Source organism: Hirundo rustica, chromosome 10, assembly GCF_015227805.2.
Source record: "Hirundo rustica isolate bHirRus1 chromosome 10, bHirRus1.pri.v3, whole genome shotgun sequence".
Classification (NCBI taxonomy): Eukaryota; Metazoa; Chordata; class Aves; order Passeriformes; family Hirundinidae; genus Hirundo; species Hirundo rustica.
This window is the reverse complement of record NC_053459.1, coordinates 16,820,127-16,847,601: the sequence shown is the minus strand read 5'-3', so window position 1 is coordinate 16,847,601 and position 27,475 is coordinate 16,820,127. Positions and strand designations below refer to the sequence as shown.

The 27,475-nt window shown below is 48.6% G+C and overlaps 1 protein-coding gene across 6 annotated transcripts in view; it reads right to left on the bottom strand.

Annotated features, from left to right (window-relative positions):
* The window catches only part of DIS3L2 (DIS3 like 3'-5' exoribonuclease 2), a 185,880-nt gene that overhangs the window by 23,283 nt on the left and 135,122 nt on the right, over positions 1 to 27,475 (bottom strand). For all 6 annotated transcript variants that reach the window (XM_040074580.2, XM_040074578.2, XM_040074579.1 and 3 more), the window contains exon 15: positions 13,846 to 13,925. In XM_040074580.2, coding sequence (XP_039930514.1) covers positions 13,846 to 13,925 — 80 coding nt within the window. The remainder of the gene's footprint in view (positions 1 to 13,845; positions 13,926 to 27,475) is intronic.

Here is a 27,475-nt window from a genome sequence, read left to right as displayed (position 1 = left end):
GAAACTCACTCTCCCATTGTTATTTAACATCCTGCAGGTTTCAGCCAGAGACTCCCATCCGCGCCCCAAACTGGCCTGGGTATGGCTGGGAAGAAAAAAGGGAGCTTGAAATGAACTGTGGAAAGATTTAAGTGCTCTAACTGCTGCTTTCCAATACAATTTTCCACTTGGGGCAGGGGAAGGGAAGGAGGAAAGCCTGACAGTAGTTTAGAGCCAGTCACAATTGTGACAGGTTCTTCTTTTCCATTTCCAACCAGCTCACAGGCAGAAGGAGCACTTTAACTTCCATGAATTATCACAGCCTTATTCCAGCCCAGGGTTTCAGAGCAGCAGTGGCAAACTCTTAGGACCTGTTAGCAGGTCCTGCCTCAAATTGTGCTACACTGCTCAGTGCAGTAAAACTCTTTAATTCATGGAACCAAGAGCTACTGCAACTCTTCCTAGAGTACCTCAGTTTGCCTCTAAGGGCATCTCCTGTAGGCAGCACCAGTTCTGTCAGAGAAGAGGATCACACAAACAACTTCTTGCACTCCAGACTCTGAGAACAGGTTAACAGCCATTTAACAGATGGATCTCATGCACACCCAATCTGTACACACAGAAAAAAAAGAGATTAACAGAGGAGTACATTACTTCTGTCTCCTCCCTGGCTACCAGAGACTCCTGTTGTAACTCTACCACCACGTGAAGTTTATGGCATTTATCAGTACTGATCACTGGATTTGCAGCTCCAAAGTGTGAATGTGGTGTTTAAGGAGATGCAGACAGCTCAAACACAGCCCTCACACAACTGGGGCAAAACTATTATGAAATATTGCTACATGGTTTCTCCCAATTTTTGGCTTCATTTCAAACTATCAATGAACATTATCTAAAAATAGCTGTAACTGAGATGTGCCTGTGCAGGGACTAAGATGCCCTAGCTCAGCATTTCAGCTCAAGCTGCCTTGTGTCCCTCTCTGCTCCTCTGCCAGCAGGGCTGATCCACCCTCAGCTGGTCTCCCCTGAGACCCAGACCCACTCCCTGCTTCCACTCACTCCCAGCACCCAGCTGCAGGTAGCATCCCTCCATGCTCACTGATGACAAGATCTGCCATTCTCCCTTCCCCAGTTGATACCAGACCTTTCCAGAACTTCCCCCTCTGATACTCATGGCTTGCAAACCACTCACAGGTATTTCTGGCACTGAGTAATGAGAGCAGGGAGATGCTGCTGCTGCTGGATGCAGCCAGATCTGCTCCCCAGGGACCCCACAGTCACTCCGGCAGATGCTGCTGAGCTGTCTTGGGATTCAGGTGCTTCATGGCTCTGAGTGGAAAAAGAGCCCAACCACAAGCATTGTTACCCTGCCTGCACCACCTGGAATAGCTGATGCCTCCAGCTGTGGCAAATTTACCAGTCTGGAGCAGGTGAGGAGCAAGCCTGTGTCTGCATGGACACATCCAAAAGGAGGAAGGAGGACTGACCATGAATTCAGAGTGATTGGGATGTACTGTGCCAGGAAGCTGAGGTTCACACAGCAGCTCCACATTCAGCTCTGAGTCACACAGGAACCAGCCTGGGGAGCAATTATTGGTGCACAAAAGCTCTTGAGCTGTCACAAAAGAATTGCAAGGAGTTTCTCATCAAAACCCCTCGAAATATTTATCTTGCCCACTTAGGCTTGGGAGGATACTTCCTTCTGCTAAGACAAGTGAAGCCTCAGCAGAGCATTTGGGATGCGGGAGAGGAAATGCCCAGTGACGTGAATCAGGGGTGAGCAGCAGCCACTGCAGCACAGCAGCAATGACAGCCCTGACAACATCATCCCATTCCCATGCCAGCACTGGGGACTGCAGGAACTACACTCCATTAAGAACAAGCTGCTCCCCTAATTCAGTCCTCCTGACTCCTCTGTTAAAATATTTTCCTGAAGCTGTGTAGGGCTTTGACTAGCCAAATGCACTTTGACATTTGACTTCAGCCCTCTAGCTGCCAGTGCATCACCCCCTGCAAGCCCATCCTGGGCTACTGAGAGCCACAAGGCAAGAGGAAATCCCTGAACCACAGCCTGCTCCCAAACCAGGTCTGCAGCACCAACAAGCTCCCCATGCTTCAATCCTCCTCCCTGCATCCTCACACACAGATGAGCTTTTTATTCTAGAAACCTCACAGACTACTCTAGGGCTGAAAGGGAATTACATTACAGCAAGCACACACCCAGCTGTTCATTTTGTATGTGCTGACAGTCTTGTTTTGACTCTACTTTCTACATTCAAGGTGTTAATGGGAACCCTGATGCATTTCAGAGGGAACATGCACAGACAGAAGACAGATGTATGAGTCTAAAACCTGGCTCCCAGATTTCATATCAAGTGCTGGATTTGTTTATATCCATATGATGCAATCTCCATAAAAGCAATCAACCACCACCAAAAGGAGATGTTTCAATATCTGCATAGCCCTCACGCACTAGGCATTAGGTTTGCTTTTATGATACAGAATAATATAATGGATTTCTTCCACAAATTCCCAAATGTTGTTATTAAGTGTTGCTTCTCTGATAAAATATTCTGCAACGTACAGCAGTACATGACGTGGCATTTACACAAGTCTTTGCTCCATATAGGACTTGCTGGCTTTTAAACAAATCTCTCTCCTCTATACACTACAGAAGCACAAGATGAGTAATTATGTTCTCTGCTTAATAATGTTTTTGCACTGGCCAATTTAACAGCTAATCTCCACAAACCTCTGAGATAGTCCCCCAGCAGCTACATTTGCATGTTGTAATCAAGTCTTGCTATTAAATCATACTTCGCAACAATAGCTGAGCTGTCAACGACAAGCAGCGGCTCTCGGCTCTTGCACTGGCACCACGCAGGCAAAAGCCCTGGATAAACACACACAAAGCCACACTGCTCTGCCAGCTAGGAGATCATCCCTTTGCACTTTTGGGAGCTTGGAAATGGCTACACCCATGACGGATCTCAGGACAAGCATCCTTTGTCTCGCTCAGCTCTCTGGTTAGTCAGCTTGCAAGCTGTTTTCTCCAGGCCTGCCTGCTGCTCTCTGCAGTGATGCAAAGCCATACTGGTTCGGCTGTGGTGTGCTCGGTCGTACTTCTCTCACTGCTTTTTATGGTGTCCTTAAAAACTGAGCATTCTGGGTGCAACAGAGAGATCCCTTTGTGGCAAAGGTCCTGCCCTGGCTGCGTGGGCAGAACAGCTTGTGCAGCCATGCTGTGGTCAGAGCACTGCACCCTTCAGGGTTCACCGTGCTCCTTGAAAATGCCCTGCCCCATTTTCCAGTTTCTTCGTTGTCCTTGTTGATCACAGTGCAGCAAGAAGATGTGGCTGAGAGAGAGGGCAGACCTGAACCAGCTCCGTCAAGTGTCCCTGTTAGTGGCATCACAGTTTGGCTGTGGAACCCTGGTTCCTGGTGGAACGCTGGTGTGACACACAGCGTTAAACAGATGTTTGATCTTCCTCCACTGGCTTTGACCAGGGACTAATCCCCTGCTCTGCACTTCCCATTTGCCCTCCCAAAACCTCATCCTCAATGAGACCCACATAAACTCCAGCTTAGCTCAGCAGCACTACTCCTGCCCTGTGCATTCACTGAAGCAACATGTCCCTCCTCCTCTGCTTCCCCACCTCAGTTTTCTCCCAGTGACTGTAAGTATCTGAGTTACCTGACTATAAATATCTGAGTGACCCGAGTGCATCTGTCAAAGAACAGCACCAAGAGGCATTTCCTCTGAATTCCCTGCAGCAAACATCACTGCTCTGGTCCAGGCTGTTACTGGTGCCAAAAACTCTTGCTCTGAACCAGATTCTGACTCTCTGAAAAATGCTGCAAATGTGCAATAAATAGCAGAGTCCTTGTGAATCCTGCCTTTTGCAGTAGCCTTACCAGGGGCAGAGTTTCAACACAGCAACGTGGATCAGCCCCAGCCCAGCCACATCAACGATGTCCTTCTGTCCTAATGAGTCTTCCTGTGCATTAGCACAACATTTATTTCTACCTTGCCCTGTTCTTCCCATTTATTCAGAAAACTGACAATGTCTCCTTCCTTTTAACACAGAAACACAGGGAAAGGAGAATTTCTTGCTGGAATTGGCTCACTCTGTGAAAGTAGACAGATCAATCTAGATTCAATCTGTCTCACTAATTGTAGGAGGCTGGAACTGACCTGGGGATGGCCCGGCTGGGAGTGAGCATGTGAGCACAGGCAGCCTGCTCCCAGCTTCTCCTGCTTGATGCTGCAAACAGGTCACACCAGGCTTCTTTGTGCATGGTGGACCCTGTCTGCTCCTGTTATCTGGACACTTGTGCCCAGCCACATGTCACCAGGCAGTGTCTGTCTGTCAGCAAGATTGCTAATGAGCACTGCGTTTAAATAAAGCATGAAAAACTCATTAACAATAAGATGACTTCTCCTCACCTCACTTTAGGTCCTATTTTACCACAAAGTCTTTCCCAGGAGTACTTCCAGACGGGCTAAGCCAGTGTGGTTTTACTTGAAAGTCAGGACAACTGCATGTGTACCTAAATTGATTATGGTGAGATGAGTAGGGTTTGCATCAACTCTTTTACTACATTAGACGGTTTAACCTGGACTGTCTCAGCAAAATGAGATTATGACAGAGATGAAACATGCACAAGAGCTCTGCCAGGGCTGGTTTTCACCACGGGGATTGTGTGATGAGCAGTCGAGATGTCGGTCTCTGCTCAGCTCAGTAGAGATGGAAAGAAATATCTACGAGCAGCCCAGAGGCAGGCAAGAGCTCTCCTGTACAAGGCAGGAGTGAGCAGTGATCTGATCAGCAAAAGATGCACCGGAACAGTTAATCACTGCTGTGTTCAAGTGTCAAAGTTACTGGAGGAGCTGAAGGGCAGAGAGCAAGGCAAGCAGGAGGGGAAGTGGGGGATCCCGCACTGTGAGCTCACCAGGCCAGTGCCCAGAGCAGTGTGGCCCTGCAGAAGCAGGGAAGCCAGGCAAGACCTGAGCCAGGCTAAAACCCAGGCTGCGCTCTGCCCTTGCCTGTACCAGCCAAACACCATGTGCAGGTAATTGTAACCACAGCAGGAGAGCTTTGCAGAAACTCAGAGTTGAGTGGCAATGATAAAAGTTCACTCTTCTCTATTCCCTTCTGTTTGATGATGGCAAAGTGCTTTATAAATGCTAATAAAAAAGTCCCTGAGGATTCTGGTTCTTTTTTGCTCTACAGATGACGGTGGAGTAGAAACAGATGACGTGACTTGCCAGAGACCAAGCAAGGAACAGCCTCTGAGTTGGGAGCTGACCATGGAGCCCCTACCCCACGTGTGATGAGCTGGTGAGAGGTCCAGTGGGATCAACGGAGAACAGGACATTCCCAGAGGCAGAAAAAGCTTGCAGAACGTCTTGGCCTGTAATGAGGCTGCTCATTTAAGAGTGCTGCATTTCACATGAGACAGGTGAAGGACAGAAAATTTAAGATGTTCAAAGCTGATCTGAGGAATTTCAAACCAGCTTCCATTAAAATTAATGGAAGTATTAACGCAAAACACACTCAGATCCTCAAGAAGGTTCTTTCCAAGCAAGATCCTTCCATTAACTTGAAAGGAAGTTGTGCCCAAACCCTTTTACATCACTGGGAACGTCTGAGACAGGCAAAGTCAGGTTACAGATCCATTAGGCTCCAGATTGACTAATGCTTGGCCAATTGAAAGAGGTGAAAGTGCTAAGCTGTAAAAGGAACCCCTTCGGGGTGACCTTGAGTGAGGAGCTGAGCACACAAAACATGCATGTGACTTGGAGTTCCTTTTTTTCAATGGAGAAGAAGTAGGAAGATGTGTAGAGAGTGGAATCCATTAGCTGCTCTGAACTGTGGAAAAAAAACATTGAAAAAGCAGCAGGACCAAGAACAACCCACAGCAGTAGCTGGAAAAATAGAACTGGAACCCTAGTTGCTCAGGAGAGGGTAAGAAGAGATAGTTCCACTCTCACCCTCTAACTTGTGGGGACATAACTTCAATAAGGTCCATGGAATGTCCAACTCAGCAGAGTATACGGAGAGAGGAGCAGTGCCAGTGCAAAACTGGTCTTTTACATTAACACAGAGCAATGTGTCAGGGGTTTAAGACTGCAAAGATTATTTCACCAGCTGATGCCCTGTGCCTGGAGGCCTTCAGGTAGCTAGTACTCTATTAATAAAGACTTGCATGGTCTAAAACACACTCCAGAAGTGCATTTGTCCTTGAAAGAGAATTCCCTGTTCTTCTCTTGGCCCTATTTCCCAGTTAATCTCTCTTGCCTTTCAAATGTATGCTTTCTGTCTAATCTGAACACTTCAGCTTTCAGTCAGTTGCTCTTTGTGAGAGAGCAATCCCAGCTGGCTGCCAATCCACCCACTTACTCCCGCTCACACTGCCCATGCCCTGGGGAACCGAGGTACTCGGCGCTGCACACACCACAGAGGTCCTGCCCGTGGCAAGCTGAAATCCTCACTCCCTCCAGGCAGACAGCACAGATCCAACAGCAGGATGTTGAGCAGGAATGACAGATTTATCCCCAAGCAGAGCATCCCTCATCACAGCCAGCTCCAAGTACTCAGGATTCCCTTTGCCACCTTCGGTCTTACCCCACCGTCTGTCCCTGCAAGCAACTCTCCAGACTTAGTTTGTACCCAAAGCACCTCCTGACAAAGCAAAAGAAGGCAGCACATCCTCTCACCCACTGTCCCAGCATTCCCTGCTTGTAACATCCCAGAGTGGCCAGCAAAACCTGCTACTGGCAGAGAAGTCACTCTGCACTATGCTGATATGTTCAACGACACAGAGACTAGGCCAAAACAAGGACTGCTTTTCCCTAATTGTTAAGAAAAAGATATGCCTAGAAATCCTGCTGGGAGAGGGATAGCTAGGGAGTCTGGTGATTTTTCTAGCCAGATCCCAGCTCAGAAGAGGGCCTTCCTTGACACAAAATCAATTCAGCAGCTCAGGTTCAGGATGAAACTGGGAGGTGTGGAGGGATGATTATTCATTCCTTCTCACGTCAGACCTGTCCTCTGCCGTGTTCGTAAGGGCTAATCAGAGTCATCTAATTCAGGGCTGCTAAGAAACCCACATCCACAGGTTAGCAATTCCAGTCCAGATATAGCTCACTGCCTTGAGCATTAGTCAGACACATACAGACCAGGGAAATGGTGCTGAAATGATGCTGAGGGCTTTCAAACATATTGTTAAACAAATGGATACGTAAACAGATCTCCAGGATGACACACGGAGACAGCATCTCTGACTCAATTACAATTGCAGCTGATTTTCTCACCTACCTGACTGCCACCAAATACCCAGACACCTAACACTGACACAGGGTTTTACAGCTCCTTCCCAATCAAACACTGAAAAAAGTAATAAACTCCTTTGGTTCAATCTAGGGAGAGAAGAGAGGTCCCACACTCACTGGAATTTAATAGCCAGTCATTCCTACCCCTTGTGGGTGGGAGAACTGGAACTGCTATGGAACCCTGTTGAGGATTTAAAGAGAGCTACTGGTCACTGTGGGATACTGTGTAAGTCACCAAAGAAAGCTTCAAACGTTTGTTTGGAAGAGATAAGGTTATGTTCAAATCCCATCTGCCTGCTCAAGGAGAAGGTGGGTTTCCTTGATCACCTTTTCCAACTGCATCCCCTTCATTGCACAGACACTCCAAGGATTTGGCAGTTACTATTTCTACAGCTCTGATGGACTGGAAACCTATTATTATGCAGCAGGGTGGCAGGAGGAGACAGGTCTGTGTCAAGAAAAGCAGCTATGTAGTACCTGGGCAGAGCCTTTTGCAGTAGTCCTTTAACCCCAGCTAGGAATGGGATAGGGGCCCCTCTGGAAGGAAAGAACAACTCACTGCTCCTCCAAGTCTCAAGTGACAAAGGCTGTTCTGCAGCTTATGTCCCGACAGCCTTTGGAGGTGTAAGACAGGCAACCGAGCTCGTGCCTTAGGCAGGAAGGATTACATATCTTTCAAAGTTTTAAAGGTCAAGCTCCAGATTTATTCTCCTGGACAATCTACCCTTCACTGAACCAATGCCAAAACAAGGAGGACTGGTTTATCTCCATGTATAGTGACAGAATAATTCACCAGCCCTGCTGGCCAACTCCAACACTTACCCTTTGGCAGGTGAAGAGTCCTTGTGTAAAGTTTAGTGTCAACAGTGAAACAAAAAACAACACATGGTATCAAAAGAAAAATTCCAGCGTGCTATCCTCTCTCTCTTTTTTTTTTTTTTTAACTTTTTTCCCAGTAATTGCAATAATTTTTATTTTGTTCTGAAATTTAAACAAAGCATTCCACAAGTTTCAGGTGAATAACTGATGCAAGAAAGCATCTGTCCAAGCCTGTGATGTCAAGGGACATGTACATGAATTTCCCCCATGAAATTCCAGTCTACCAGACAAGACAAACAGGAGAAGATGCCACTTTCAGAGGCTTCCCTAGCCTTGCAGGTTGGAGCGGGGCAAAGCATGATCACTAACTGGGAAATCAGATGCCTTCTTTACCCCAGCAGAAGCAGCACTGCTTTGCTGGGATGTGTACCACCAAACAACCATGTAATAAGGCAGGTCAGGCACTCAGGGACTGTGTGAGCTGTGCAGCAGCTCCTTGTGCAAACAACCCACTCTGCAAGCCTCAATTTCTCAAAAGGAACAGAACACCTTATGGTAAACCTGCCAGCTCACTGCAGAACAACTAGTCCATGCTAAAGTCCAACACATGAGCTGTACACCTGGGAAGTATCTCTGAAAGCAAATCAGCAGCTGTGTCAGCTGCTTTACATATTTTCTTCCTAGCACTGCCAGTCAACAGCTCTTCTAGCAAAAAAGAATAAACTCCAAACAATTCTGCTTTGCTGTTTTTCAGAAAAACAAACCCTCCCAAACCTTCACCCAAACTCTGTTTACACCAAAACTGCTGCAGTCCTGAATGGGAGCAATAAATGGAGTGAGCTAATGTGCTAGTGACAAATAACCCATTCAAACAATTCCAGTGTAATTACAGGTTGGCTCTCTTGATGTAACGCTGGGTACATCCCTGCAGATATTACATTCACCTTATGAAAAGATTGCAGAGGACTGCTGGTAACCCAAACAGCATTATGTATCATGAGCCTGTCAGCATCAGGAGTGCATGCACCCTGACATTTGAAGTCCTGGTGTTTTAAGTGATAATCCAATGTACTAGACATCACTGATCTCTGTATGAAAGGGGGCACCACTTTTCCTTTCAACTGGAGCTGTTTTTCACTTCTCATTCTGAAGAGTTGTGTGGTGCTGCCCGCAAGTGGCTACACTGCACAGCAGCTTGATCTGCAGCCCTCTGGGTCCCCAGAGAGAAAAAGTGATCAATACTCCAACACTGCTTTTGTAAGAGGCCTCTGAGTGCTTCTATGCAAGATGCTGCTCCTCTGGGTTTTGAAATTACTCTGAAGAGAACATGAAAGCCCCACTGCAAATTCATAATCCTGACACAAACTGCAGCTGCAGCACAGAATTAAAATGAAATTCATTGGCGAGCTGTTAGCTGGTCTATCAGCAAAGGTGGAATCTGGGATGTGGGGAAGGGACATCAAAAACAGACCAAAATCTGGACACTGAGGAAGCAGGAAAATCATATTAGAGAAGTACCAGCTAGGGACAAGAATGTGTCATGCTTCACAGGGATTTACACCTCCCCAGTGTGTCTGGGATGGCAGAGACCCTCAAGCACTGCATCATCTGAGAAAGGCAGCAGTAATCAGAGGGTCTTGGGAGGGGAAACAAAGGCATATGAAGGGTTAGACTTGCTGTGGCTAGCTGGGCAGAGCCAAGGAGGTTTCCAGAGAAGCATCTGGATAGTGATGGTGAGTGCAGAGAACAGACTGCATTTTCTATTTCTTGGATATGGCCGAAAGACACCGGACTTCTCAAAATTAATTACTTCCATGGGGATCTCAAATTGGCTTTGGGTCTTCCTGCACACAGGCTGGAAGAAGACTTCCGTGCTGAGCCATAACCTTTATGGATCTCCTCCTTCCTGCTGCCTGGCAGCCCACAGGAGCAGGACCAGCTACGCCGGGCTTTAGAGTGGGCAAGCTGGCGCTTCCTCAGCACAGCCTGTGCCACATTCCTGGAGCAGGGACTTGGTGAGTGCATGCTGTGAGACAGGATTCATGAGCCATGGTGGATTTGAATGAACCTGATGGTCTTTTACTGTCTGGCTGGGTTTTGCAATTGGATGCTGTGCAGGATCAGAGAAATCCAGCCTGCGTCGAGTGGCAGTGAAAGAAAGCCAGTCCCACTGTCAACACCTGACATGTGCCGTGTCAACACCTGACGGGACACCAGGCAGCGCTGTCCCCTCCTTGCTGTCACTGCTCTAGGGCCATCTGAAGGTTGACAGTAGGCTCCTGTTCCAAGTGTCACCCAGCAATCGTCACTGTGCCTGTGTCACGGCACAGCGCTCCCCTCGCAGGACAGCGTCCCACAGAGCACCAGCCCGGGGCTCTGTCCATCACACTGACTGATCTCCGTCAGGGAGAATTTACGCAACATGGCTTAAAAATGAGAAAGCACACTGCTTCTGTCAGATCAAGCCACTTCCTCTGGGGCCAGGAAGGAGTGGTAAGGACAGGCTGGGAAAGACTGGTAGCCCAGGAAATGAAAATGCCTAGGACTGAGCAGGAGGAAGAGAAGTGATGTCCCCGTGTCTCACCCCTGTGACCACAGGGGCAGAGAGAGCCCCACTCATCCATACAGCTCCAAGCTGCCACTGGGACTACCAAGTGCCACTGGATACCTATCTGTAACAGCAAGGGTTGGAAGGGCAGGGCAAGCAGCTGGCTGCTCAGCACCTCTTTTGCCCTCAATCCAAAGCTTCCAAGACTTCCAAGGTTCCGCTGAGTCCTGTTCACTCTAGATACTCGGCACCCAGGGTGCAAGAGGAGCAGGTGAGTGCCGTGCCCATCGATGTTCCTGCAGGCAGGCAGACAGGCAGGCCACAGAAAGCTGACAGGAGCAGCAACATTTCCTTGGAAGGGTTTTATCATCTTAAAGGGAACAAATTCCAATTGATTGCCCTCATAAGAGCCTGCATGGTACTTGCACTTCTAGCCTAAGCAATAGAGATTTTAATTGCTTTGGTGATTACACTTTCAGCAATGCTGCAGTCCTTTGTTCTCCAAGTGGGAGACCAATATCCGCTGTTCTCCGGTGGCCCCGTCTGGCTGCAGCTTGGAACAGCATTTGCCACTTGGAGGGGAAGGGACATTCCTTCAGTGACCAGGGTGACACGAAGCCTGGCTCACGCAGATCTCTGAGGCACTGGGCTCACTCCCCAGGTTGGAAAGGGTTTCTGCCAGCCAGAATCACCTCAGCTTCCTCCTGTAAAAGCTGCTGCTCAAGAGCTTCACACACCTGCACGCCTGCCATAAGTCTTTCCCTGGAGCAGGTCCCAGGTCTGATGCTTTGCTGAGGGCACTGGGCTATGGTGTGCACATTTCCAGTCCTTCCCATGCATGAGCTTGCAGTGTGTCACCAATATTTCTTCACTGGGCTATAAATGGTTCCAAAATACAATGCAGACACCAAGGTTATGTTGCTGTAGCTTCTGGCTACATCTTTAGGAGGCAGAAGAGCTGTCACCCTCTGAGTCCTCATGGGCACTGTCAAAGCCTGACTACACTTGGGAGAACACAAGCCCTACAAGTTAGGGAATTACTGTAAGGAAAATTTCTGTACTGGAAAATTACTGTAAGGAAAAACTATCGTGACAAGTGCCATGTTACTGTATGGACATCAGATTTACCCTATGACAGGCACAATGCTTGAGAAGAACAGTCTCTGCTTGGCTGAGCAGGAGCCACGTCTGGCGCTTTCCAACACTACTCAAATTTAAAGTTCTTGTTGTTAACAAAGCTGCAGCAAGCATATGAGCTCGTCCAAAATCACCCAGGGTACAACCAGAACCAAGCACATGTTCAGCTCAAGGGCATTTTACCTGCAAGAATGCGTCAGCCGAGCACAGACCTTCACGCCTCAGTTACCGGCCAAGGACTGTCGGAAGCGCTGGGCTGCACACGCAGGGTTTAGGGGATAAGCGTGTGTGCAAACCTAGCAAGGCTCTCCCTGGGAAATGGGATCCTGCTCTCCCCAGGCTGGTCAAGCAAGCCATGAAATACAAAGCACGGGGGAGTGCATGGAGGTGTAATTGCAGTTTGGATCTGTCAGGCACATGCGAAGTCTGATTTACTCGAAACTGCTCTCATCCTGCCTACGATGTATTTTTTCAAGCCATGATCCTGTGTCTGGCATGGCCCAGGGTGGCTCAGCTCCTATGCCTGCCAGAAAGGCAGGACACAGCCATATATCTCTCAATCAGCAGCTGTTAACATGACACAGCTACTTTGTCACACACTGGGCTTCTCACAGCTAACAGCAAGGTTTCCAAGAGGAACTGCTACTGGCCTTAGCACTTAAACAAAATAGTTCTACTCATGTCCCTGGAGTTTCCTCAAACAATGGCAGAAAACACCCACTGGAGCCTGGGGAAAGGAGGGTCTGTGGCAGAAAAACCACAGCTGCTGATTTTTGAGATATACACCACACAATTAGAAACACTGGTTCATAAACATCCTTAACAAAGCCCAGCAGGTCTGGGGGATTTCTTTTCCTCGCTGTCCATTGTGTGCCGCTGCCTTTAAAACCCTCAAAAACAAATGCTCTTCCCTTGTTGATTTTATGCTTTGGTGCTGAGCTGCACGTTGCCCTGGGAGCTTGGTGGTGCTGGAGGTACCAACTCTGCTCATACAAGGCTCTGGGGCAGAGATACTCGGGATGGGACCATGTACCACATGCTAATCACCCACCCACAGCCACAAATGATCTCCCTTCTTGTTTAAATATTAAGATTTCTCAGCTAAGACACTGCTCTGTACATTTGCAGATGTCCCTCTTCCTTGCTGGGACTGCTCTTGTTGGCGTTTCTGAGCAGATCTAATTACAGACTGTTCTGTTCATTGACAATTTCATATACTCTGGTTTTTTAGGTTAACTTGAATAACTGGCAAGAAGCAGAACTACATGGGTGGAGTAACAGGCCATGGATTTATGACATGCTGGTATTCAGGGCAAACACAGAAATATCCTGAACTCTGCTGCTGCTGTCAATTTGATAATGAGAATGTGATTTGAAATAAAAACATCTTGGGTGCCAATTCACTACAGCAGCTAGTAAAAATAGGCAGAATACCTAGAAATAGAGGACTCTGTGCTCCAAACACATCCAAAGCTTGAATATCATATAGTATCTTACAAAAACAGAGCACGTGGCTGCACTGGGGCTACGGTACCGTAAGGGACACTCAGTGAACCCACGCACGAGCTTTAGCAGAGAGAATGGGCTGCTGTGTGGGTCTAGCTAAGCACAGGTGAGGGCTCTGCTTTCAAGTGCTCTTCAGCCTTTGGGTGCTTTCCCCCAGGCCATGCTCCCAGAGTTACCCCAGCACCAACTGTGCAGGGTGTGAGTTGCAAACACCCCTGGGCAAAGCCCAGGTGAGCTTTGAGGTACCCTGAGGTACCCAAGAGCAGGCCTTTTAGACAAATAAAAGCAGCCTTTAAAAGCTAGAGGGAAAAAAAAAAAAAAAAGGGCTGCAGGGCCTCGTGGATTTTAAAGAATCTGGCCTTTACAGGAGCTGTTCCCAATTTCAGGTCAAGCCTGAGGCCTTCTTTAATCTATTTTTAAGTGGTACAAGCAGTTGTGATCCCTTTTTCAGAAGGCAGGGCAGTCTCCTTTCACGGCACCTTCCCAAGTTTGCTGTGTGTAATCTCCCACAAGGACTTACCTGTTGCTGTCCCGGTACTTATAGATATAACAGCCCTGAGGCATCCCACTCTCCTGGTCCAAGGTAAACGAGAGCTTCATCTGCACAGAGGAGATGGGTGTGGGACAATGAGAAGAGAGAGAGAGAGAAAAAAAAAAAGCAACATTTCAGGGTCGCAGTCATTACAGCAACTTCAAGCAAGGCTTGTGGGAGAAAGCTTAACTCACCAAGGCTGACACGCAAACACCATGGCCTGGAATATACTGTGGGGTTCCAAACCTCAGGGAAAAGTCACATGCATCGCAGAAACCTCTTGCTTTTTTCCACCCTTTGTTACTATAAAGTGTTCGTGGTTCCTCTGAAATGCACGGGTCGTAACAGCTCACCCCTCCAAACCCACCCACACACACCACCCTTCACCAAGCCACTGCGGTTCCCCTCAGACACTAAAGAAATGAGCTCCTCCATCGGCAGCTGTAGTTCCCACGAGTCTTTCTCTGAAAACTTTCCCGGCTCCATCTCGTTCCTCCGGTGCGTTAGAACAGAGGAGAAACCGCAGAGGGAAAGGTGACAGATTTTTCCTTCTGTGCAGAGTTATTAAAGAGCTGTTAGGAGGGTTTGCAGCTTGGATCCGCCTTCGGCAGCAGGCTGTGATGGGACCTGGAAGCTGCTTTCGCTGCAGCTCCAGGAAGGCATTCAGCAAGGGTTTTTGGATTTCAAACATGGCTTGTTTTATTAAGGGGGAAAAATTAATCCTCTTTCAACAAGCAACAGAATGGTTCTGTGGGGAGGCTTTTTTTTGCTGGAAATGTCTTCAGTGATTTTATACACTGAACTGCCTAGAAAACAGCATGGAACTCAGTTCAGCAACAGCCCTGCACATCCAAGCAGCTCCTCATTGCCCTGGGGAAGGCTGCTGGCCCCCAGGTCCCTGCCCCACCAGCTCTCACAGCCATGAGGTGCAGCCCTGGGCTCAGCTAAAGAGCTGCAGACCCTGACCAGGAGCCAGCAGGGAGGGTAAGAGGGGCAGCATCCTTTAGAGGAGGTAGCTGCCAGTCTTCATGCATTTTTGGGGGTCACAGGGATTACTATCAGCAGGGCTGTTGCCAGTGCTGGATTGTGCAGGACTCTTGAAATGATCTGGGAAGATACAAGGGCTAAAAGTCAAAGGAGGTTTATTACGATGAGCCCAACCTTTTTAAGTAAGGAAAGGAGGAGAGAGCAGTGTTGATCCACTGCATTTGATCACAGACTCCTCTCCTCTGGGCTCCAAGAAAATTGCTAACTCAAATTAATGGCTTACTCAGGAACGAACACAGAATTAAAACATCTTTCTCTTGCAGGCTGTAAAGAAACCCTGTGTGCTGAATCACTAGATGATGCACTGATTTTCCCTTCCCTAAAGAGCAGCAAAGTCATACACTGTGCTCTCACTGACCCAAATAAAACTGCATGCCATGAAATAATTGAAAAATTCACCACCTTGAATACCGAGTTAAGAACCAAGTACTAGACTGAGGCGTACCCATTTCACAGTTCATACCACTGTCAAGACACTGACCTCTTAGCACTCTCCACAGCTCCCCTTCTTGCAAAGCCCTGACCTTGCAGCAGCTTAGCAGATCACTCAGAGCCACTTTGGAGAGCAGTGTCCACGGCAGGACTAGCAGGGCTGGCTGGGGATGTTTCTTCTGGCCAAGCTCCACGAAGGCTGGCTGTGGATCCAGTCTCTCCAGATGCTATGATGGCACATGGCAGCAACCACATGGGAGCAGGAGGTCAGCAAGAAACAAAAGAACCTCCCCAAGGGAGACAAGCAATCACCCTGCGGGCCATATGTGCTCCATAAGCAGAGTGCTCCCACGTGAGCTGCCCTGGTTTGGGGAACTGAAGGAGGAACTGGGAACTACTTAAAGCCATTTTTTTCTGGGCCAGGTTTTCCAAAGCTTTCCTGCTAGACTGTCAGGAAGCACCTCTGAGGCCAAAGAGACAGCAGTTATGGCAGACACAGATCCACCAGATCCTTTTCTTTGTGGAAAAGGCACTGCACCACAGAATCAGTGGAGACGAAGCACAAAAGAAAGTGCAAAAATTGGCAAAATTGTGGCTTTGGCAACTTTCAACAATCATTTTGATTAGGACAAACTCAGGACTGCCTGAACCTCTTGTGCACTAACTGAGCATCTCTGGTTATAGCTCACCTGGGCTCTGGGTGCCCAGCACAGCTCAAGGGTGGAACCACCTCTGTGCAAGGACACAGGTCCAGGGGGAGGGAAGAAAGGAAGGAAGGAAAAAGGCTGGGAAGGAAAACAGCCTTGTTTTGGCAGGCTGCCAGGAAAAGCCTTGGGGCAATCAGGTGTGGGAAGGTGACCTTTCCACTATCTGGGGGGATGAGGTCCCATGGAACCTGCCTACCCCAAAAGGAAAGATCACAGTTCCCAAAGATAACGGGTTTTCAGTTTTCTGTTATTTTAATCCCTCTTTGTCGGCTCATGGTATTCCAGACAAACAAAACACACCCTGCTTGGCAGGCTCAGCCACCTCTGCATCGTCTACCAGTGCCAGCAAGGCCTGGATAATGGGGACTGCATATGGCTTGATCACCTGGGTCAATGCTGTCAGGCAAGAGGATGTTGCCAGCACCCACAGTGACAAGAGGACAACCCTCAGAGAAAGGTCAGGGTCAGGCTGTCACGCAGAGAGATGTGTAACTAAAGGTTACAAAGCTCAAGGCACCTGTGCTGTCACTGACTCACAACCCATGCTCTTCTGCAGATCTGCCCTGCTTATGCACTGTCATGGTCAGCCAGGAGGGGGAAGAGGGGACCTGTGCTCGTCACCAGAGTCCTTACAGACCCCAAATGAACAGTCAAGCTCTGAGTGTGCAGCCACAGCCACCACTGGAAACAGTCAGGCTGCCTTTGCTCCTTTGGTGGCATTTGGCCTCTGCAGAGAGCACAAAAGCCCTCGGGCAAAACTCATCACGAGGTGGAAAGAGAGCAGGTAAGGCAGCTAGGGAAGGACTAGCTGTGCAGGGGGCACACTGGGAATGCAGAGACTGTAAGCTTTCTACTCAGCTTAACAACGCTGTCCACACCCACTCAACATCTTGCAGTTGGCTCCTCTCTGTCACTGGAGCCTCAGGAGAGCTTCACTGACCGGACTCTGCCACTTGTGCACTGTCCTGCTCACTGCAAAGGCACTCATGCTTCCCAGCACCTCAGTGCTTTGGAAGGTTAGCACATTTTTTTTCTCGCATGCTAAAGCTAATCTATGAAGTGCCTGCTGTCACAGACTTCCAAAATCAGAACTCAAGTGTCCTTTCCCAGCTCTCTGCACCCCTACAGCGCTGCTTCTCTCTGGTCCTATCTTCTCCAGCAGATGCCCTTTCCTTTTGCTTTCATTCACTACACACAAAACCTCTGGTTACTCCTGAATCACAGAAGGCTGCAGGGCAAGGCTGGGACAGATGTTAGAAGCTGATCGACCACTTCATCATTCTTCTTTTTATCTGACTTCTGCTGCAGCAATGTCACGAGACATTCAGAACCCCCTGCACACACAAAGTCCTACAAAACTAGCAGCCTTTTGGCACAGCTTTAAGTCTTAACCAATTTGACAACATTGCTCCAACACCACATTGCTGCTTTGAAGCTCCTTTTTGTGTGTGTCAGTGTTCCTTGTCAGAAGAAGCCTGCTGTAAAGCCAGCAAACAAGCTAATACCACAGCACAGGGAAAGGCACTGGTCCCAAAACTACTGCATTTTATACCTGCAGGGGCAATGGGTGACTGAAGCTTCTTGGAGAAATGCGAGTGCAGGGTGACCCCCATCACAAGGGAGGTTCGTCAGATCAAGGGACCTTCACCATTAAACACATGGAATCATTTCATTTTACGAGGCTCTGCTGGGCTTCCCTGGGAGAGGAGGGGGAGAGGAAGTTTCCCAGCGCCGAACCGCGGTGTGATTTGGCTTGCACTGCCCCCTTCGGTCGTGCAGCCCTGGAGCTCACATGCCAATAAAGATCCCTCTCCACTTCAGTGGCTCTGCACATAAAGAAGCGTTCAGCACGGTGTGTGCGTGAACTCAATGGGAACGGGAGCTGGAACGCAGCCATGCTGAGAACAGAGCGCTGCCTACCGGGAGAGCCCCATCAATAATTGAGATGTCAGAGGCACAGGGAGGTGTGTGAATAAGAGCTGTCAAAAGGAGCAATTTGGATCCCTCTGGATACAGTGATGGGTAGGCTCACTCATCACCAGACACAACTGCAATACACCCGAACAGAAGAGCAGCAGAGCACTGAAATTCAAAGGGGCTGGGGCAGGTGCTTTGATGGGCAGGATGCTGTTGACTCCACAGACAGGAGTGTCTCATTTAAGGCACCAAGCAGGTGTGAGCACACTATTCTGTGACTGGTCAATGGACCAAGAGAATGCATTCACACCACACAGAAGCCCTCACAGATGCTTGGTGAGCTTTGGTGGCACATCCTGCAAGCTCAAGCTGAAGGAAATGCCCTCTCATTGAGGGAAGCCATCTCAAGGAAAGTCATCTCCTTACCCCACAGCACCGAGGGCTGCGTGCCCGTAACACTTGTTTGTACAATTCCTCCACTCTTCGGATTAGTAACACACTCCCACTCTCTATTCCTACATCCTTAAATCCAGCAGAGGATGCAGCTGGCTGACAGCAGGATGCTCCTTGTTCCCCTGTCTGCTAGACACTGACACGCTTCATCTGCACCCAAAGCTCCCACCCCACCCTCAGCAGAGGTGAGCAGACACTAAACCAGTGCAGAGATATGAGACTCCAGTGCAGCAGGAGCAGCAGCTGCCCCTCAGTGCACTGTGCTGCCTGAGCCCTGAGGGGTCCCCATGCCCTGCCCAGGCAGACAGGCCTTGGTGGGGGTGTTGGGGAAGCTCCCTACATCTTGGGGCTTCTTCCACCAAGGCTAAAAAGAGATTTTCAGAGTGAACAGTGCTTCACATTGTCATGGACCTCCAGACTTGCCGGAGTTTCAGCGCAGCCAGCAGCCATCCTCATTTTAAAGAATGTTTTAGACCTGCAGCAGTCAGGGGCTTGGTCATGTGTTAAAGCCCGGTAGCTCCGAGAAGGAAAGAGCATGAGGAGCACTCCTCTGGCTGCTGAAACGCTGCCAGTCCCTATATTGACCTGACTGGGCAAATTCTGCCTGCCCCTTGAGTAAATGGCTTGGCTTGGATCCTCCGTTCCCAGCCTTGGCTCTGAGCATCAAGCCTTTGTCATGAGATGAAAAGTTTTCTCTACACACGCACTGTGTCAGAGGTATTATCGGTTCAGCCGAGGAAGCAGGTCACAGATTTGAGCCGGCCCAGCTGTAGGGCGATGTGAGGGCAGCCTCAGCTGGAACCGGTCAAGGCAATTCCACTGATGTGGGGGGTACTGGAGCAGAAAGAGTTCACCCAGGGCAAGGAGGCGAGGCAGAGTGTGAGCCTCTGAGACAAAAACCAGGGAACTGGATCTAAAGATCACGCTGAAAACAGTCTCCTGAAAGGCAGGGGTTCTTTTTCACCCTGGGCACTTTATCAGTTTTAACCCCATTTGCATGGAAGTCCTAAAAGACTGGTATCTACTCTGGGTTGGAATAAAGGCTCCCCTCTCCAGCAAGCTCTAGAAAGCTTTTTAAGAATAAACTTAGTCATCAAGCAGGTTTTTACGCCCCGCCCAAACTTCGGTTTTGACCCGAAAAAGAAATAGTCCTGAAGTCCTGACACTCACTTTTAAAACCACAAAAAACGAGCCATGCTCCAGTAACGTAATCACAGAGTTTTCTGGCACCTCATCCCTTAAAAATACATCCATCTGCCTCCACGCAGGCCATCAAACTCAATCTTGTTCACAATGGATTTCCCAATTCCTGCGTGCTGGAAGCACTGCAGCGCTGCTGGCTGTGCCCTTACAGCAGCACAGGCTGCAAACCTCACAGCTGTGTTTTCACTTAAAGAAGCTGCTCTGGAGACCAAAGCACTTCTTCCATGAGCTTTTCTATTTGTGCTGCAGCTCAGAATTGCTGGAGAAAGACCCTGGGGAGTGGATAAAGAACATGTGGTAAGGACAGGATGGGGGTAATAAAGGACAAACAAAGAGTCCTACAGTGGAAAAAAGAGGAAAGACAAGGAAACTTGCTACCAGCTCAACAAGTTACCTCTCACACTGGCTTGGAGCAGCCCTTTCCTTTTGGCTTTGTAGACAGCAAATGTTTGGCCAACCTCAGCACCTGATTATGGGACTGCTGTTGCTACTGGTTGGAAGTCATGAATTGGTCCTAAACTGGCACATCACACTTACTGCCCTCAGTGAGGCTCCTTCTCCCCGTCCCTAACAGCACAATTTCCAGGTGAAGGTTTAAATTCTCTAGGAGGTTCCTGAAGCTGTCCCTGCTGCCCCATGTCCTCAGCACATTAGCCAGCAAACCGCCTCCATTAACAGGCTACAAAGATCCAGGCATGTGCCCAAGGATAATGTCAAATCAAACCCCAGTCCAGCCTAGCAGAAGGAGCTGAAACACATTTGGGGTATTACTCTGGTCTGAACCCCTCTGCTTGCTTTTATTTTAAAATCCTATCATTTACTTAGCTGCTGCCTGCATTATCCAGCTGCATGAAACATGGGGAAAGCCAGTGAATTCCTGACATGGCAGATGAAAGACAGAAGATAGCTCTTCCCCCTTAAATTAATGTGGAAACCCAAAGGTTCCCAGCCTGGGACCCAAAGCCACAATAAGCTGTTACTAAATTATCCCACAGGCTGCAACAGCTCTTGCTCTCCAAACATCAGCCCTGGGAGGTAGTGAGGGGGTCTCCCTGTCACAGAAGTGAAGTCACCAGCACTTATTCCCTGGCACATAAGAGGGCTGCCCTGCTACTGATGGCTAGTGGCCCCCAAAACCTCTGCTATGGGTGGTTGGGCAGCACAGCAAAACCAGGAAGAACTGTGGCTGGATCCTTTGCAAAGCCAGGCAGATGCTGTCACCAAAATGACGAGCTGGCATCACACCCTTGGCTTTTATGTCACAGCTGCAAGTCAAAGCTGAAGTGTCTTTCTAGAAAACACAGAGCACGAGACAACTTTCACCACTTGGCAAAAATATAAACTGTAAATGAGTTTCTTTTTAAGCATTCACATTTGCCTGCATCGGAGGTTTCGGGTGCAATCCACAAAGAAATGGATTCAGATTTATTTAGAAAGAAGAGCTGGATACTTCCGTTCATTTTATAAACTGGATGAGCTCATTCTCTACATGCATGATTAGGAAACCACAAAACTAAAATACAGATTATACAATTGTGAAGAGTTTAAATTTGTGGATTAAAAATACCTTCTTGAGAAGCTAACAAATTGTGACACTGCACTGCGTGCCCTAGACCACTAGGGAACTGTCAGTGAAGTTAAAGTATTTTCTACACATACACCAACTTGAAAATAGAAGCAAAACATCTCCAGGAAATGCCACATTAAAAAAATGTGACACTAACAAGGCACATGCCAGGTTTCACTGCTTGGCTGTTTCATTTTCTGTTACTCAGAGCTTGTCTCCCTGCTTCCCTTTAAAGCATTCCCAGCTCTTTTGTGCCTCCCAGTCCCATCCATGCTCTGACAAAAGACAGTTTCACTGATTTCACCTTGTGCAGTAACAAAACACTCACAAGCTGGGCTTTCCCAGCCTCAACTGAGACAAGAGACTTTGGGCTGCAGAAAATTCTTGCATTTTGAAAAGTGATGATGACTACAGACTTAGCAGGAAATAGTTAACAAGGGAGCAATTTCACCCTGTCCAGCCTAAATGGTCTCTTCTTTACTTGAGAGATATGGAAATTCACTTGGGAGAGCAGGAATTTGGCAGAGGGGGATGATCAAGACTCTAGGAAGAAGGTAGATTGCAATCAGAAATTTGAAAAAACCCGAGACTCCTGGGGAGGTAAGACTGACTGCCCCTTCTCAAACAATTAAGAGTTGATGGCAAATGAAGTTTCCCTGTCCATGAAGAAGTTGATGGCTGGAGGGCAGTATTCAGATCTCGTGTACTTATCAGAAGATTAAAATTCCCTAGGAGAGATCATAGGCCAACAGCCAGAGGCCAGGGAGCAGCACAGGGACCTGTAACTGGTGTGATCAGCAACAGGCAAGAGCTAGGTCTGCTGCATGAGAAGAGAGGTGGGAAATGGAGCTGCTGACACTACAGTTCCAAAGCCCACAGACACCAGCAGTTGGTGCAGAGCCTAGAGAAGGAGAGAATGACACCAGCAGCACCCACTGATACCCAGGACTGACACAGGCCCTGGGCCCCAGAATGCCTGGCTCATCCACCAGGGGCTGGCAGAGCAGGAAATACATCCACTGCTCTGAAAATCCCGGAGCAAATAGACCAACCTAGTTAAAGTAACCACATGAAATAATTCTCATCATTAACAAGGAGAGGAATTTTGAGGGTAGAGATGACATAAAATTTCCTCTGAGCTGACCAGTGCCAGCAGCCAAAGAAAGGACATTTCTGTGCAGGCATGGCACCTGTGGCCCATTGGTCAGTCACAGCCAGGACCTGTGGGGTCTGCGGGACCAGCACCAGCTTTGTCACAGTGGTGTGAAAGCCCGTATGTATGTCACCTTGATCCGACAGAGAAAAATAAAGCCTGATCAGAAAGAGATCCCTAAGGCATTTCTGTCCCAAAATGGTCTATGAGAGCTTGAAAGAAAAGCAATTGGTGTGTTCCACATTTGCTTTAGATGAAAAGTGACACAACCAAGTAGATACTCTCTCTAAACTCGCTGCTTGGTATGCTGTTATTAGAGGGTACTACAAGGTAACAGGTTCTTATCCCAAAGTGCTATTATTTCAGATACCTGACAGCCATGCCTGAAAACAGGTCTTAGCTTACTGACCCCAGGTTTAAGGAGCCCGAAGTTTAACTTCATGCTTGGCCCTGCTGTTTTGCAAGTGCCCATGGTCAGTAGAGAACAGCGCTGCAGAAGGCAGCAGCTCCCAAAGGGAGGTCAGATCCAGCCCCTGATGGATGTACAGCTCCTCACCTGCATCCCACAGGCAGTTTCTTGAATGGAAAATGATCAAGAACACCAGCAGTGTTGGAAGAGAAGTGAGGGGAAAAGCAGCCCTTCCCAAAGCACCACAGGCCTCTGAGAGCTGCCCCAGCCTCATGCCAGCAGCAGAGCAGATGGCAGTGGTTACCTGGAGGAGGATGTGACACCGCTGTCTTCAAATGGCTCAAGACAGAGAGAAAGGCAAGGTAAGAGCCGTGGGTGCAGATGTGTCTGGGTATGTGGCAGGAGGAAGAAAGGTTTGGTGTCTTTTACTGAGCCTGACTATAGCACAGCTCTCCCTCACCCCATGAGCCCTGGAGGATGCTGATACCTGTTTTACAAGTCAGCCTATTTTGTGTCTTCCCTACGACTATTTTGTGCCTTCCCGTAATGTGCCCTGTCTTTGTCACCGCTATTGGGAGGATACAGGGAACTGAGGGCAGATCAAACACAGCAAATCCTATTTTCTTAAGTTTGTTAATGTAAACTGCTTCCCCTGCTAAGCCACTAATGGAGCTGTGAGAATCCAGGAGCACAGATTAATTCAGTGCCCAGGTACTGCCTCATGCCTGGAGGGATTTCTGTAGAGTCTCACTGGAAGACAGATGAAAGCTTGTAATACCCTCCATACAAGAGATAAACCCATTAAAATATGAACAGCCCCTGTGCTGACACGGTAAGAGCTCCACCAGGTAACAAGAGCGACCACAACAGTATTTCTAGGTTTAGTTATATATGCAGCCCTTTAAACTGGGACTGTGAAGAGCAGAACACCCCGATTACACCACACTGATCTGTTTGACACACACACACCATTCTCTCACATCCCTTGGCGTGCTGCTGTGAAATACCTGGCAGTCCTGAAGTCCAGACCTAGTGCTGCTGACTCAAGCTTTGCTCAGTCTCTGGGGACAACCTAGACCTTCTTGCAGTACATTACAACCTGCCAGGACTGCAGGCACCTGCGCCGTGTCCTTGGTCAAAGCTTTTCCCCCTGACACTGTTACAGCATGGGGATGGGAAGACACCTCCTGCCATATACACTCTGAGCTGCAGAGCATCTTCTCCTCAGGCTGCATGCCACAAACACCACTCCACATCCCACCACGGCAGCGCTGGCACCCTCCTCCCTGGGCACAGGTCAGCCATGTGCCATGATCTCCTTTCCCTGACTTCACCAAAATCCCGTGGGCATGTCTAAGTACAGCTGCTCAGTGCATGAGCAGGAGATCCAAAGCTTTCCAAAGACATCCCTCTCCATTCCCATGGACAGCAAGAGCTGCTGCTCTTAGCACAATTGCTGGGCACCCCTGGGAAGAGACTGGTTGTGGTGTGGTTGAATTTTTCTGGCAGCAACCTGTTCCCACCCACATTTTCCTAGAGGCTCCAGGCTCCTCTGTCACAGGAAAAGAGAAGGAAGCAGGAGTGGACAGTGGCCAGGAGAGTTGTTCCAGCAAGCCCAGACCCCCTGGCAGTGGGACAGGCACCCTGCCCTCTGGCTAACCCATGGCCAGCTGTCCTCTGGCTCCAACACAGCTGCACATCAGCAGAGAAGCAATGTCTGAATGCAGGCACTACAGAAAGGGCTCTGGCGTGGTTCACACTGAAAAGATGTAAATTCTATAGCATTTCTGTAGGGCCAAACTGATGTCAGAGCCTGTGATGCTGCTGTGGATCCCTGGGTTGGAATGTGGGGGGCAGGCTCAGGGAATCTTCCAGTGCTAATTCACAGCAGGCTGTTACAACCCTCTGCTCTGCACTGTGACTAAACATATGTAAGGGGCTCAACATGGTTTCTGCTCAGTAGCTGCGGTTTCCAAGCAGTATTGCATTTCTTTAAAATGAATATATAGAATATTTTAAAACTATTTTTAAAACCAGCCACAAATCTGCAGCCTTTTACGTCATCCCTCCTTCCTCCCATCAAACCTAAAACATAGCACAGAGTCAGAGAAGGACCAGCAAGCTCTTGTGTGAAAACTTGGCTGCAGGGATCTCACGTGTGCCTGTGCACACCAACACACAGAGGGAAACTCAAAGCTGTAATTCAGGTACAATCTGTGTTTGAGGTTTCAAAGACATCCAGGATGTATTCCGGTGTTTAGAGGTGTGGGTACCAGCATGCTGGATGCAGAGCAGGAAGACTGAAGAGATGAACCAAAGCATGGGGTTGTTTATTTAACAACCTGCCTCAGCAAGTGTAAGCTTTCCTGCCCCTGGGAGTTCAGCATACGAGCAACCTGACTGTGTATCACCCTAAAATCTCACCACAGTCTTCCCTTGCCAAGACTGCTCCCATCCACACCTAACGCAAGTCACAACACAACTGAATCTCAAATTCCCATTTTTAACACACCCCTCCACAAGGCAGCATCAGCTGGAGCAGGGCAATCTTACCAAAATCTTTAGAAATTATCCTTTGTAAGACATTCTGCAAAGGCCTACTCCCTAGAAATGCCTATCTGCCGTGGAGCACAGCAGCTCTTGCAGAGCTGAGTTTTGCAGTAGTCTTCCACAAATCAGACTTTCCAGTTTCCCAGCTTGATGGACTTGGGTCTTTGTTGGGTTAATTTTGTCCAGCCAGTTCTGGAACAGGAGCTGTCCATACCAAAGTGGTAAGTTTTAAAGGCAGAAACCAACACCATATTTTACAGAGACAGTCAAGTTCTTAAAATTAGTTATTTATTCCAACAATATTAAAAGGAGACACACCGCTTTCTCAGTAGTTTTTCCATTCGTAGTATTTTTTTATTTTTTTTTAAACCCATGAGCCTAATCCCTAATTTCTTTATGGAAAAGCTGGAAGGAAAATATCACAGGGAAGAAGGATCAGTCTGCTAGAGCATCCACTGTGCTTGCTCTCCCTTTGGAGAGATTGTTGGGTTTATATTGAGATTATAGTTGAAAAACTTTCTGAAAGTAAAAAAATAAATAAAAATATCTCCAGGCATTGGCATCAGCTTGTGAAGGAGACCCAGACAATGCACGGGAGGGTAGAAAGGAGCCAGTAAATTTTAAGGGTGTAGAACAGGAGAGGGGATTAAGCCTGGTGATTAAATTAGGCGACGCATGAATACATTCCAATGCACGACATCACTCAAGCACTGGACAAAACATATGGCAACAATGGAGAGCGCTGCCCACGAGGTCACCTTTAATATGATTAGCCATGGAAGCCTGAGAGGAGATCTCCCAAGTACCAGCGTGGAAACCCTGCTTTGTGCAGCCCGGAGGAGCTCCCTGTGAAAGCCTTTGAGGCTCCCTGAACCCGCACAAACGGCTGCTGTGCGCTCGGGGATGTGCCCAAGTCCACTGAAAGCAGGACACAGACCAAAAAAAAAAGAGCCTTGAGGCCGGGCGAGCGTGCTGAGAGTGGTTTTTGTTCCCCACTCGCAGGGCAGCGGCGGGAGCCGTCCCCAGGGTGTCCTGCCTGACAGCCAGGTCACCGCACGGGCTCTCCTGCTCCGCTTGGACTCTTCAACTCCGCCGCCCCGCATTCACCGGCACGGCTCCCCTCTTTGAAGGGGGAGAAAGCGCCTCATCCATCACTGACACGAAGGCAGTTAATTCACTTCTTTACAACTGGAAAGGCTTTTGCTGCGAGCAGGAGGGAGTGCAGGAAGAGTAATGAAATCCAAAAGGGAGCCAAATGATGCTTTCCTCTGCTAGACGCCAGCGCTGGCAGTGCTTGCTGCTGGCACCGCCCGTGGTGGGTGAAAGGAGACTCTTTTGTGGTGTGCCATTAGCTACTTCCAAGGCCCCAGTTCATGTTTACCACAGCCACCGTGTTACTTCACTTGGTATTTTTTTCCAGTCCTGTTGATCATACTGCAGAACTGACCGAGTCCGTTTGGAAGCCTTGCTCGCAGAAAGCAGGAACAAATTGCTTTTTGAAAAGACTATTTCTGTTTTTCTTCTGTAAACCAAACCCCACGCTGCTTTCCATAAACCAAATCTAAAGCTGAAATCCTCACTTAATATTGAAGAGCAAAGGTCCCCGCTAGGCTTTGCTCACACTGGTGGGCTCAGCCGTGCCACTTGCCCAGGAAGATGCCACAAGCCACAGGAGCATCCAGCTGTGCTGCCCAGACTGCAGAAGAGGACATCTCACACCCTGGCACTGCTCTTCAGCCCCAGCAAGTAAAACCCCATCACAAGTGCAGCCAGCAGGCTGCCACAGGATGACAGAATATTCTGAGTTGGAAGGGACTCAGAAGGATCAAGTCCAACTCCTAAGTGAATGGCCCACAGGAGGATTGAACCCACATTATGACCATGCTCTGACCAACTGTCCTGTCAACTGTACTGGGAAGAAACACTCCGTGACATCAAGGATAATCTCGTGTGAGTCACTCTGCATGACAACCTTGCTGTAATCAGGTGAGCCCTTCAGACTGCTGAACTCTACCCCAGAAGACCTTAGCACACTCAGCTGAGTTCCCCACAAGGTTTCTGCAGGCTTTTGGCATTTCAGATTCAGGCAATGACTAACTGGGGACACGTGAGGGTCAGGTCCAACAGCAACTTCTTTCACACACTTTCTATCTGCATGGCTGGAGGGTGAAAGGTCATGG